The following is a 14,654-nucleotide window of genomic DNA, read 5'->3' on the forward strand; positions in this document are numbered from 1 at the left end:
GAGGAAATAAGAAAGAGCCATGATGATTTTAAATGTTGACCTAATTTAAATGAGTGTAGTAAGGAGGTATGTCTCCTGGAGATTCATATTTCTTAAATGACGAGGCCCTTTGCTCTAAAGAAGAAAGTTAACGTGATTTAGCTGCACAGTCAGAGATAGAAAGCCACTTAAAACTGTACCATGTTATCACTGCAGAACAGCATGTAATTACTGTTTTTATATTTAGGGTGCAGGCAGACTGACCTGTCCACATTTGACTTTCCTTATCTACCCATTAGTCCACTTTTGTACAGCTTGAAACACGCCTGCTTCAGTGTAAACCCCAGTAATTACCTTCCCCTCTCTGTGCGTCTTTCCTCTGTTTCTCTTGTGTCACTCTCTCTCTGTCTAGATCTCACTTTTGAAACAGTCCCTGGAGCTGCAGTTGTCTCAGTCGCAGTCAGCTCTCCAGCAGCTGCAGTCTCAGTTCAACCAGGAGAGAGAGCTGCTGAGCCAACAGCTCAAAGGTAAGAGGGCCTCTGCCCTTTTTCTCCAAGGGGGGGGCTGCAGCTGCTAGCTGGCACTGGAGTGTCAGCAGCTGTAAGCAACCTTACCTTTAAGTTAGATTCCTTAGGATTTTCATTATTGCATACCCCGATTTTGATATTATTTATGGCCAGCATTTTTTCAGCAATAGCCCTTCAGTGTATTTACCTTCAGTAATTACACTAGTTCACCTTTCCCGTGTGGTATTCAAATTAACCCCCCCCTACGAAGGATTCACAGGACAGGCACAATGATGCATGCACGGGCTTGTTGTTGTTTGCTATGCAAACTGACCATTTCCCACTCGCTGCTGCTTCACATTATAGGCATTCAACTGGGGAACCGTTGTAAAATTGGTTTTCATTGTAAAGCAGCCACGGGAAATCCAATGTATTTGTCACCAAGGTTAGCGTTGATGAGTCTATAAAACACGGTCATTCGCAAGACAGGAATGGTGTCAGCAGAAGCAGCCAGAGTGAGCTGTTAGACCTGCAGTCGGTAGGCTGTTATTAGGGCACACCTCCAGTATGTCAGCTGTTGTTATTGTGTTGCAATAAATCAGAACGAAACAAATGCAGGATATTTGATAACTTTTCACTCTCCGTTCAGCAAAGTGTCTCTTCCGACTGTGTGACTGAAAAAATTATCTTGTCATCTGTCTTGGTAAACAGAATAACAGAATGGAAACACGTCTGCTTTTGATGTATCACAGTGAATGTACTTATGTCTCGGTGTGTGTGTGTCTGTGTGTGTGTGTGTCTGTGTGTGTGTCTGTGTGCGCGTGTTCGCAGAGATGCAGAGAGAGCATCAGAGGAGAGAGCATCGACTACAGGAGGCTCACTGCTGTGCCCTCAGCACCATGGAGGAGGCCAGGCAACACCAGATCAGGGTAAGATACAAACCAAGTAAACTAAAATTAACGTAACACGATAATGTTAACGGAAATGTTAACGTTACTTTCAGTTGAAAATCTTACGTGTTTATATGCTATTAGAAGGTGAGTAGAATTTTAGGATTTTAGTATTTGGCAATGGCAATTTCGCATTTGGTGAGGAGAGTGAGTCTGTTGTAGTACAAAAGAGCAGAGGGACAGGAGCATTGTGTGTGAGACATTACACTCTGGCATAAACATGTCAGCAGTGCCTCTTCCGCTAACCTTGCAATAGACGAGAACACCACTTATTATTATATTAACTGTAACCTTCAAAGATAGTGATGGCTATAGACTCAGAATGCTCGTGGAAATAAAATTTAAAAATGCAAGACAAAAATGAGACAAAAATTTCCCTGCTAAAAAGTAGACTAAAAAGTGTTTAGCTTTTGTCTACTTTTTTTCGATAAAAACTAAACAGTGAAATGACTGAAGTGCGACTGAAACTAATGTACAAAAACCTAAGAGTAAAATTAAATCTAAATTTTGTGCTAAAATTAACATGGCTATAAACACCATCGCTGGGGATTAGACCCAGGTCGTTGCAGTGGTGCAAAGTGCTTTGTCCCCTGAACAACCTTGGCATTGCCTTAAGTAACTCTACATTTAGTTCAGGCTGAGTTCAAAATGTGCCCTTTATGGTACTATGCACCTGTGAAAATGTGCTTTTCGGTAGAAAAACGTGCTGCCGCTGTACCTCTATTTGTCCCTGTGTTCCCATCTACTTGTTTTTTTTTAATATATAATAGTCTATGATAGCAGAAGTCCTTAAAATACTGTTTCTGGTGCAAGATGAGATCCTCAGCATGAGGAATGAAAATGAAAGATTTTCTCTGACTTGATTTTTGGTGCCGGGAATCTCTACTGAACGACATTATCACACAGTTTAGAAAGTGCAGTATTCAGTGTTTCAATTAGATTCCCCCCTCCCAATTTATTCTTTAACACACTAATTATTTCTTTGTGGGTATTTGTAGAGGAGAAGTAAGCCACCAGAAGTACTACCAACACAATACACAAGTCACAACTAATAGTCTAAGTAAAGGGAAAAGTGCTGCAGTTGTAATAATGTTGATAGTTTTAGTTTGATGGCCCTTTTCCTTTGCTGCAGAACTAATTGGAGGTTAAATATTCATAAAGCAATCAAATCAGCCGGGAGAGATCTAGCTTTATCAAACATTTCATAAGGTTAATATTCTTTATTTTCACCCATTTCCTTGTTAAATGGTATTGAAAATGAGCCAGGATGGTAATAGCTTATTTTCAAGTGTATGGCTCAGGCTCTCATATAATTACATTGCCGGCTGAAAAATTTGATGACTTTTACTGCCCTGTGTCTATAAAGAGATGTGTCAGGCACCCAGGTGCCCTTTAAAGCTGTTTTAGTTACTGCTGATTGAGGTCATAGATCACATTATGCACCTTTATGGAAATGAGACTGTTCAATAAGTTTGATTTTAGGCCAGCTAATCAAAACAAAACAAAACAAGGCAAGTTTTGCTGTTTAACCCGAGATTTGGAGAAGCTGGCAAGCAGTCTAGTCTCCCATAAACGTGAGTGGATTCCCAGGGAGAAGATGCAAACAGCATGCACTGCACTGCTGGTTCGGCCAGTGATTCTCAGACACCAGACGTTTTAGAGCTGGCCACCAAACAACTGTTTTCAATAGAGGAAGGGGCCAAATTCACATGAGCCTTTTCTCAATCCCAATTCCAATCTACATACTGTACTAATTTACATACTGATTTTTATATAAAAACTGGATGTACTGTACTGATGTGACTCCAACTGTAACTTTGGAGTGACACTGCCAATTAAACTTCACAAAGAGAGAGGTAAATATTGTTTCAATTATTTAATTTTTATTTTTAAGTCTTTCCAGGATCCTGGTGAAGCTGTCTTGCAAAATCCACTATTTGTCATAATGTTTTGTGAGAATGAGCAGCTCCTCTGTTTCTTTTATGCAACACATTGTGGGACAAATGGTGTCCATCAACAGCGCACTCAAGCAAGCAGATTAAATCGGCACTGACTGTTTGTTGTCGTATTGTTTATTGTCACTTTTCACACACTCAAAACCTGCTAAGGATTAGTGTGGAATTGAGACACAGCTACAGTGTTCATGTCTGCTCATTGTTTGTCTTCTGGTTTTAATTTTCCAACATAATTCATAAATGCAATTCTTTTTTCAGCCAACTCTGAAATTATTCAAATATTATATGTCAGAGCATCCTTGAAGCCAAACAGATTTCACCATTGACATTGTGACAATGTATTTTTTATGTGACACATTTAATTTAATTTGACAATCCACTCTCCTCCTCTCTCCCTCCTCTCCTCTTTAATCTCCCCTGTCCCGCCCTCTGCCAGGCCCTGGAGGAGCGTCTGAAGCAGGAGCAGAGGGAGGAGGTTCATGCTCTGAAGGAGGCCCACAGGAGGACCTTAGAGATCCTGAGACAGCAGTCAGACCAGGAGCTGCAGACGCTGCGATTTGAACTGGAGGACGAGGGGAAAGCAAAGCTGGGTAAATGATAATACACATAAAAACTTGCCTTTGACTTGTCTCTGCTTGCAGCCTCATTGATTAGGTTTTACATCCACAATGGCAACCTCTCACCCTGTGGAAGGGTTTTAAACTACAGCAATGATCTTTTTCGACCCTCAGCGAAGATGTTTGTACCCATGGTGGTTATGTCTCTACCAACTGTGAGGAAGTTTCTACCTGCTATGTTGTTGGTTATGACCTTGTCTATTAAACTGTGTTTGGTAACGGGTTTAATCAGAAGATTGCATTCAAGAAGCGTAATAAACAATAAACTCATCCCATGGGACCTAAGAATGACCAAACTTTTACCCATGCCTGTTCACAACGACAAGGCCTTCTGTTTAATAGTGTTAAGTTTTTAAAAATGGGTTCCTTGGATTGATTTGCACTGGAAGCCGATAAATGACAGATCAGCTTTCTGTGATCTGTGAACAGATAAAGGACTGAACTTTATGTTGAAATATATGACAGAGAGGTGGTCTGCAATTACCTCTGATATGAAGCCAACCTTGAAATTAAATCTCTCAAATGTAAGAAGTTTAAAAGGGACTCAGATGATAAAGAGCTCTACTTGTGGTGTGAATGGAATCACAAAGGGGATGTGTAGTACATCATTAATCATCTACCCTCAGTGATAACACAGACACACAGTCATTTGGTTTTTATCAAACCATCATATTTCTTCTCACAGCGATGATGTCTTTACACATGGGGCCATTATGTTGCTCAATGTTTATGCCCCGTGTGTAGATATTTCCCCACTTTAACCCCCGTCTCTCTGTCTTCCAGCCTCTCTTCGTGCAGAGCTGAACCACCTCCATGCTACGGCCATAGAGCATCTAAAGCAGATTCATCTTAAAGAAAACAGTGCCGCCAAACGGGACCTAGAGAACGCTATGGAGCACAGCCACCAGCAGGTAACTGTGACGGTGTCTGTTTTCTTTTTTGTTCTTCTCTTTTGCCTGAGTGTATGTTTGTGACCTAGCTCTGTAACAGACACCCACACTGTTAGCATCTCCAAACAACTAACAACTAATTGTTTTTGTATTCTTCCTCCGTTAATGTGCACACCATACATCTATATTTTCCAGGAACAAGAGCTCCTGGTCCGCATTTCAGACCTGCAGTCGGAGGTGTGTTCTCGTAGCAACCGCATCACCGATCTAGACCACGAGATCCACTCTCTGAACGAGACCATCGACACTCTGACCAGAGAGCTGGAGCTGAAGGGCAAAGAGGTGCTGCGGGTCCGCAGTGAAGCTAACCATCAGATAAGGTACATTACACCAAAATGGTACATTAGACAGTTTAGAGCTAAGCATGATTTCATGATCAGAGGCGATAGAACAACACCTCAATTCTCTAAATTATATGTGAAAACGTGGTATATTTCATATGTAAACATTCTCTTTTATGTTATTACTACTGAGGGGGCTGAACTAACTGTGACTCAACAGTAACTGACCCAGTTTGCAGACAACTAATCCTGCACTCATGTCATATGGGAAAAACCATCTGAACAGCTTATGATTAAAAGCAGCATCTTGGGAAGGGTGCAGGCTTCAAAACTCATCTGTGCAGCGAGTTTCTGCTCAGTTTTCGATCAACTTTTGTGACTTTTAACACACACACATTCAACCTCAACATATTTGTCTCAGGACAACATACGCCTCTAGTTGTGTAGTTGGTATACACGGTCTTAAAAGGTTTCTTCCAGGGCTAGTTTCTCAATCTCAAGGTCCTCTAGAGCCACATAAAATATTATGCAAATGCTTTTAGAGGCTGAGTATTACTCCTCATGACCGGCAACCTGACCTTGATGTGCAAAGGGCTTTAATGCACATATTTGATGCCCTTTGCGCGCTACAAAATCCCCGCAGCTAAATGCTAAAGCCAAATGCTCCAAAAAGATGAACTCCATTGAAATGAGTGGGAAAACACAGTCACTTAAATGCAACAACACAAGAAAGTGTTTTATAAAACATGCATTGTTTTCACTTTTTCAATATTAATTTTCATTAGCTAGTCATGCAAGCTTTAGCAACCTGTGCTATTTACCCTGCCTTCAGTAATTCTGGCACTTCCTAACTGCAAGCAAAGATTAATGAAGGAGAAGGAAACTTGGTTCTGCTGTGGTCACTTACAGTATGTGAATGCAGCACACTCTTCATACTTCCTTCCACTTCGATTGCAGTAAGGTAAAGTAAGACTTTGGCATTAGACACAGTAGTCATGGATACCATTTCTTTTTAGAAGAGATCCGACATTCCCTGTACTAGCTCTGCTCTTTGGGTACCAGCTGAGTTTTTTTTTTTTTTTTGCTTGCAGCTGCACATCTTGTTGTCGTCCTCTATAATTTAGAAAAAAACTGGCATCAATCTCATGGTTCCCTGCCAGGAAATTAAGTGTATTTGTGAGCCATATCCATGTTGAGATACTTTTGCGGTAAAAGCCCCCAGTGGCATATCAGTGATTGCTGTTAATGTCTAAAATTGTGATACTGTACGACACTTCGGGAAAAAATGCCTCCAGCACAAACGGCATGCTGCTTATGTTATGTGTGAATGTTGCATCAAGGTTTATTTATGAGTTTTGTCCGTCTCTCCCACAGGGCCCATGAACAAGACCTTGCAAAGAGACACGAGAGGGAGCTGGGGGAGCTAAGTGCCGTTCATCACAGAGAAACCCAAATCATGCTTGCTGACTTCAACAAGGCCCAGGAGGTCCTCAAAGACAAGATTTCTGCTCTGCAAATACTGTAAGTCTCAGAAATGTGTGATTAATTCTCTTATGTTGCTGCCTTGAGCTGCCGATGTTTCAGCATTTGAACACATTCTCATAGCTGTCTCTGTTTCTCTATCTTTGGTTGCAAAAATCTTTACTTTCTCCCTTGTAATAAACTTTGCAGTCAGTTTATTTACCTAATATGTGTCATGTCTGTGTGTCCAGGTTGGAGGGGACAGAGGAGAAGTTAAGGAACAGAGAAAGTCGACCAGAGGACCTGCATCTTATAGCAGAGCTCAGAGAGATGGTCACCGAAAGAGAAGCTCTGGTCAAAAAGCTGGTGGTGAGTAGAGTGGGTGGCATCTGGTGTCGCGGGGGGGGGGTTTAGTTTTTAAAATACTGGGTATTGTAACAGTTGAAACAAAGCTTTTCCAACATCCACAGAAATCCAACTCATTCTCTATTCCTCCATTATGCATGTGTAGGCTCATTATTTTGCAGACAGGGAAATCTGGTGTTTTATTTTTAAACTGAAGTCACAGATATGCTGGCAGATTTTATCATCTGGAGCTGAAAGAGTTATTCCACTAAATGTGCACCGCAGTATCACTGTCATCAAAGACGGTGCCTCAGAGAAAGGCTCATAACCCTGTATGTTTTTGGTATTCAAAAAGAATAGAAAGACACACAGTTTAGCGTGAATAACGTCTCCTGCTGACTAATTTAAAAATGAGAACCCAACATATTTCCACCAAAATATGACTAAATATTTCAGTGTAAAAGTTCATTCTTGACGGTGGCAGTAGTAGTTTGACAGAATCCTCCACATCTCGCAGTCTTCATCAGTGGATGCAGTTTATGCACACTTTCTGTTAGTCTGCAGCTCCGCACATTTCACAACTCTGCAGACTTTGCTCGAGGGAATAATCCACAATGCGCTGTGTTGTGCTGTTAGAACTGTGGTGAAAGTGGGGGGGGGGGCATGGAAATGTTCAGTGACATTATGCTTTCTTTTTAATTATAACACAGGTGTCTAACCAGCATCCTACTGTATATGTATACTCGTTTGTCCTATTATGGTAAGGATGTTGGCTGCGAAATATGTTGATTTAGTCCAACAGAACAGGGAGCAAAAAAACAAACTCTATACTACTATACTATGACATATCAACCTCACACGGAAATGCCTGTTCCCAGGTCACAAAATGCTCATAACATCGAGCGCTCCTCTGAGGCGTCTTTCTGAACTCGCTCTCATGTGTTTGTTTCAGAAGTTGGACGTTTTGATCCTTTTGAAAACCTTGAAAATGTTTTAAGCCTACAGGGGGTGAGCGTGATGCTCAGAAGACCTGGCTGGATTTTGGGTGGAGTGTCACTTTAACATGTTATCTTTTTCTTTTAAAGGATGACAAGAAGTTTTACCAGTTGGAGCTGGTCAACAGAGAGACGGGCTTCAGCAAGGTCTTCAATTCCAGTGCCAATGTCGGTGTCATCAACCCTCTTATCAAGGTGAGCGGTCTCATTACCAAAAGTCCTGGGCAGAGTGAGTGGCCTGGCTGTGCCTGTGACAAAAACCAAAAAGCCTGAGACAGGTGAAACACTGTGCGTTTCGCAGTGTCATGGATGCTACCCATCACAGTGCGACGGAGTGTTTTATTATGAGTGCTCTCCACTGCTCTGCCCTAAACGCCACGCCTGTAGTTCATGACGCATGCGCTGGGTTTTCGCCTCACACACTTCAATTGGACACATGCAAGAGCATGTAAAACCACATACACACATCCAAAACACATTCTCTCAGACCCAGACACCCATTTTGTAATATATGTGGTGTCTACCTTTTATATTCAGCTATTATAAAGTTATTGATCATTATTGAAGGTAATAAAGGTAACTGTCATAATAATGTTCTACATTGTTCTGTATATGTGCCTGTATTAAAGCAACAACCATGCAGTGAGGGACAATTAAAACCTACCGTATTGTCATTGTACCATATCCAACTCAACTCAGAAGAGAGGAGTATTTGTAATCCTTATGCTTGATTTTATTACATGTTTACTGGTATATTTTAATTATTTTAATTTTATTTAATCCTCTTGCTGTCTTTTTTATGATTGTTACCTTGAACTTAGCCCATTGTTTGAGCACTATGAATCACTAAAGCACAAAATCACCCCGTTCTTCCTGAAAACCAGCTGCGTGTGGGAACATTCAGTCTCACTTCATGTTTCACAGCCGCCTTCTTATATGTACACATCTGTCATACCTACTGTTGATCCCTGGAGTCATTCAGAAACAATAACGCTTGATTTCAGCATCATAGCATCAGTCCTGTCCTCCTCTTCCTCCTCCTCCTCCTCTTCCTCTTCCTCTTCATGCCTGTGATGTTCACCGTGGGCTCTTCGTATTAGATAACATATGCGTCCTTGATTCCCTTACTTGTACCTCTGAGCTCCAATGTGTAGGATTAGAAAACATCTGGCTTTGGTGACTCTAGGGGATAGTTTTAAGAAAACCACTGAGAGACAGTACCAGCGGATCCTATCAGGGAACATTTAGAAGTCATTCTAGGCCCATTTCTACCTACACAGATTTTCTGGATTAGAGTTGTTGTTCCTTCTGATTGCAGTTGTCGATGTCTCCTTAATTCTCAAAGTCCATTCCAAAGAAAAGCTTTTTTTTTTTTTTTTTTTTTAATTTTATTTATTTATTTGCTATTTCTTCTGGTTTCCATCAACTTAATGTCACTTCTAACTGTCTGTACTTACAAAGGCCACAGTTAATGGTGATAACAGCTGCTAATCCTCTCAAAAAACGAAGTACATCCCTGTAATACAGAATCACCGTCCCCGACCCTGCCTTTCTATGTGTGTCTATAGTTAAAAGCAGGCAGCCAATCAGATCACCGCTTCGCCAGCTTTCCTAGCCAGACAGCTCTCCGATTCGTCAGCCCTCCCACCATGAGTCACGAAGGAGAGGAAGAGGGGGGACAGGAGGTGGAGGAGGTAGGATCAGGAGGAGGCTTTGCACCTCCTCTCTCCCCCCTCCAGCGGTCCCTCCCCCGACTTAGGAAAGCCCTGCCACTGTTCAGCTCTCCTCCTCCTTCTCCTTTTCCTCAGCATCTTCCTCCTCCTCCTCCACCTTCTCCTCATCCTCCACATCATCCCATGCCAAGCCTTGCTCTTCCTCATGCTCCTCATCCTCAGGAACCCCTGGTGCAGCATCAGGGCCTACAAAGCATTGGGAGGTGAGAACTAATGTGACTTACTTCCACTACTTGCCCTCAGTTCACTTTCACTTCACCTAATTCAGGGAGTGAATTAACTGATGTTTGCTGCCCCCACTGCCTGTATCTCTCACCTGACCCCTTAGTTTCCGCCCCCCCTATCTTCGACCCTCTCCCCAAAACCTGAACAAGGGCTCATTTTTTCTAAAAGGTAAATATTTATAACCCACCTCTGATATGACCGACATCCATCCCTTTTTTACACTTGAGGAATTAAAATCTGTATAATCTGCATTTAAACTAGAAGCCACCTACTGAGCCAGGTATCCATTCCATAGATAGACATTCGTAGATAACAGTTACAAAGACGGAACATTTAAATTAGATGTAAAATGTTGTCATTGACGATTAACCTGAAATTAATTTACGTTTAAATTATTTGTATCAAGGAATATCCTGTACACCATAAATTCTAGTGTAACTGCCAGAAAGCATGGCACTTCACTGCAAGTGTTGCGAAAGATTGTAAATTCACTCAAGATCCTGAACGAAATTAAACTATAGTAGCAAACTATGATGATGTAGACATCACACATCTTAGCTTTCTTATATCAAGGACCACAATGGAAAAAGTCTTGTAACTTTATTGTGTCATCCTTTATATTTTTTGCAGTTGTTTGCGATGGAAAGTTACTATCCTTAACATTTCAGTCCTGGTTAAGCTCGTGCATGTGAAGGCATTTTATATCCTGCATGGGAATGGTGGACCCCGGCACTAACAATGAAATCTACTATGAAAACACATTGAATGGCTATTGCAGAAAAAATACCAACCATAAATAGTGTAAATCTTTCATGAAAATCTAAAGGATGATTTAATGTTGTCTTCTCATGTCAAACAAGCTAAACTACATCAAATACTTGTCCAGAGGTCTTAGTTACGTTTCCTGTATAGATTTTACAGACTATTCCAGTTTATTGTTTACTGTGGAATCATTGGAGCCACAATATTTCAATCCTCACTGCAGCTGATGATAAATCAAATCAAACAGGAGGGGTTTCAGTGGAGAGTTTTGGGTCTCCAAATTGCCACAATCACATATTTGGGCACAACACTTTTGGTCATCTTCAACTTTTCCTCACCACATGAAGAAAAACCTTTTGATACAGCGTGGTGCTTATGTTACCAGTTTTAAAACTGATGCTGTATCTGTTTTGTTCGTGGGGTCGTATGGGAAATGAAACAGTGGAGCAGAATGCTGTCTCACCTGACAAACCTGCATGGCACTTATTTGACCAGTATGTGGAGGAAAGAAAAGCAATGAAAAGCAGCATCACAGCTGGTCAGAGGTGTGGTTCTGTTCACCACATTCTCGGTGGCATGACCAGTTTCTTAAGCATCTGTAAAATCTAGCTGGTCTGGTTATTTTAGGCAGCTGTTCTTCAAAGAATTCAATAGTTCATTTGAATTTTGTGTGTGGGTTTTTTTTGTCTGTTTTTTTGTTTTTTCTTTTTTGTTTTGTTGTGATCTTACCCAATGATTAAGTATGAGACAAAACTAGAGTATGTGTGCCATGAGGGATTTAGAGGCCTTCATTTTGTTCATGGAGTTTTAATTTAAGCCTCAGCCAGTACTGAGTAACAAATTGATCTGTTCATTTCACAGAGCGCTGCAGTCTTCCTCCATTAGTTCAGGATCAGCAGTGGAAAATAATGAAGATACACTATAATCCCCTTTTGATCCATTATGCTTTAACATCTCATTTTCCCATTTCTTATCATGACGCTATCAGAGACAGAATCTTCTTTGAAATATACTGCATATCTGTAATATCATCCCCTGTCTGCTTTTTACTGCCTATAAAAAAAAAAATAATAACCAACCCTGAAACTTTGCACTTGCAAATCAGTCTCAATGGGATTTTCAAGTGAAGCAAAGCAAAAAATGACTGATTTGAAAGCATTGCAGCAATGTGCAAATGTGAATCTTGCCAGGTAACACTGTTTTGCTTTTGTTCTACCAGTAAAAATGCAGTGAACACATAGTGTAAGAGGAAATGAAGGACAATGGTTAGAAAACACTGGGATGTCTGCCTCTGGAGGGCATAAACTTCAAACCATCTAAACAGAAGAGTTTGAATTTGAATGTTTGTTAAGAGAGGCTGATTTCAAGAGCAGAAAACACCTTTCTTTGTGTTTTACGGGTATTTTGTTTTGATTTTTTTTGCTTGTTTGTTTTGTTTTTGCTATTTTACTATTCTGGTCTACAGTTTATTTTTATAGAGTAATAAATTGGTGTAATCTTGTTACATCCAGTTGTCAGGCTTGTGGTGGACAGTTAGAAAAAAAAAATTGAAACAGCAGAACCAGCAATATTTCCCTGTGGAGCCACAAAGGGCCTCCTCTGCACTTTAAGAGTACTAACATGGTTAAACAAGCAAATTAAACCAAATCTTAAAGTCAAAGGACACATTTCTTGGATAAAACTTGGGACCCCGTGATTGTCATAGGGTTTTTCTAACATGGATGCCATCCCTAATTTAGAAAGTAGAATTGGCGCTGCTTCATTCTTGACCTTTGGAAAAAGTATTGCATAAGTTTACGAGGGGCAGAACGGTGGTGCAGCTGTTAGCACTGCTGCCTCACAGCACGAAGGACCAGGGTTTATATCATTAATGTATTAAGAAAACTAACACGTGCAGACCATCTCTGGCTGAGCTGAGCGGCTTCCCACATACATGGACAGCACAAAAAAAAAATGACTGATTCAACAGTTTGAGGCTTTAATTATTACTTGGACTGTTGGTGATGGTCAGCACAACATGTGGTTATCATTTTGCAGCCATTTCTTTTGTGATGACTGTGTATAAGGGAAAGGTCATTCTGGGCCAGTGGGACCTGTACTTACAGTACACTCTGCCAACTTTGCTCCATATTGAATCCTGGTTCCTGGGGCTTCAAATCTCTCTTCCCATGGGACTCTAAAATTGTCTGTGTGAATGGTTGTCGGTCTTTGTGTGTCAGCCCTGTGATAGACCGGTGCCCTGTCTGAAGTGTACCCTGCCTCTCCCCCAATGCTAGCAGGGAAAGGCTGCATCACCCTGTGACTCTACACAGGATAAGTGGGTATTTAAAACAGATGGATGGAGAGAAGTCCACTCTTTAGGTTTAACCATTGAAATGTAGGGCGGCTGTACCTCAGGTGGAGCTCCTCCTTGCACATGTCAAAATCAAATGAATGTGATAAAAATGGGATATAAAAGTACAGCAATGTAAAATCTCCACTTTAGCAACGTATAAGATTCATGCATGGACTCATGGACTGTGGTCCTCACCCCAGCTACGATCACTCACTGACTCTGGCACCGGCACAGCCAATGATCACAGCATGTAAATGGAATTTCTCTGTGTTTTATTTTCTCTTCTGATGGTGCCTTACAAGCTACGTATATCTTATTGTGCGTATCAGTGTGCTTGTGAATTTCCATTTGAGCATCTCTGTCTCATCCTCCCTCTCACTTTAGCATTTTTAAAAAAAACTTTCTTCTCTCCCTCAGCCTTCCTGAAGCCAATGCTGCGATGACATCAGACCCGAGGGGGTTGGAGGCAGGAAAAAGCAAAGAATACGAAGAGGAGCTGTACTCCCAGTACTTCTCTTTCTGACTGGCAAAAAAAAATTCCCAATTCTGTCAAAAGATGAAGTAATGGGACAGAGAGCTAAAGTTGGACAGCGATCAAATTGCAGGTTTTGAAAGTCATTTGGGCGACATTCAATTCAAACGTGCATTTCAGTGATTAAAACCTTATGGCCTCCATACATGACGAGCATTGTGCACATCGGGCTTGTCAGTGCGTCATCATGAAAGTGTGCATTGGTAGTGAGGGGACTTAAAAAACTTAGTTTACCGTAATTTGTCTACTCATTCCGTTATTTTATACCATCTGCAATTCTGCAAAACCTTTATGAGTGCTAAGTGGTAAGAAAGAAATGTAACCTTAAACATTTGAAGGACTTCCCCGTGAATTTTCATTTTGATAAACTAAGACCCAACAGTGTAAATGGAGAAATTAAGTGGTTTAGATCATTTGGATAAACCGCTGGATTGTGTTCCCAGATCTCAGTGATTACTTTGGTGAATCAAGTTGTTTGCCATAAACAACAGAAATGATGGCCAAGAATACCAAAATATCACCCAAGTTGTAATACAACTGAATTATTGTCTTAAAGTAGCAATTGCCAGTAAGTCTACTGTATCAGTAGCATGAAACTTTTAGAATCTCCCAAACCTCTATGAAATCATTTCCCTCATGATCATTCTGATCATTGTGGCCCAGTGTGTCACAAACTGCAGTTACGTAGTGAGTATAAAGTGTGTTAGAGGGATGAAGTGGCACACTGTAGATCAAGAGAATATGTTTTTAGCTCCATATAAACTGAGTTTTTCTTCTTTGTTCATCATCATGTGTCTTACAAGCTGTAATCTGACTGAAAGTGCTTTCAAAGTTCAGCCAGGACGAACAGATCGTTGCCTTGATTATCATCTTTCATGCTGCAGGCTCATCCGCAGTATAAATATGTATTTCTCATTCAGACATGTATTTTAGGAAAAGGGACAGACCTAGCTGAAGATTCTGGTTGGTTTTTTTTTTTTTTTTTTTTTTGGCCTCTACAGTACGATAAATTACAATATACCACAATA

At 40.9% G+C, this 14,654-nt stretch overlaps 1 protein-coding gene across 1 annotated transcript in view; it reads left to right on the forward strand.

The window, feature by feature from the left end:
- LOC120797915 (protein FAM184A-like) overlaps positions 1–14,406 on the forward strand; it is a 48,008-nt gene extending 33,602 nt beyond the window's left edge. Inside the window, exons 15-24 of the mRNA XM_040141703.1 lie at positions 392–506; positions 1,317–1,414; positions 3,827–3,980; positions 4,791–4,918; positions 5,093–5,277; positions 6,613–6,759; positions 6,951–7,068; positions 8,130–8,234; positions 9,848–9,975; positions 13,512–14,406. Coding sequence (XP_039997637.1) covers positions 392–506; positions 1,317–1,414; positions 3,827–3,980; positions 4,791–4,918; positions 5,093–5,277; positions 6,613–6,759; positions 6,951–7,068; positions 8,130–8,234; positions 9,848–9,975; positions 13,512–13,617 — 1,284 coding nt within the window. The 3' untranslated portion in view covers positions 13,618–14,406. The remainder of the gene's footprint in view (positions 1–391; positions 507–1,316; positions 1,415–3,826; positions 3,981–4,790; positions 4,919–5,092; positions 5,278–6,612; positions 6,760–6,950; positions 7,069–8,129; positions 8,235–9,847; positions 9,976–13,511) is intronic.
- Positions 14,407–14,654: the final 248 nt, after the last annotated feature.

This window comes from Xiphias gladius, chromosome 13, assembly GCF_016859285.1.
Source record: "Xiphias gladius isolate SHS-SW01 ecotype Sanya breed wild chromosome 13, ASM1685928v1, whole genome shotgun sequence".
In the NCBI taxonomy this organism is placed as follows: Eukaryota; Metazoa; Chordata; class Actinopteri; order Istiophoriformes; family Xiphiidae; genus Xiphias; species Xiphias gladius.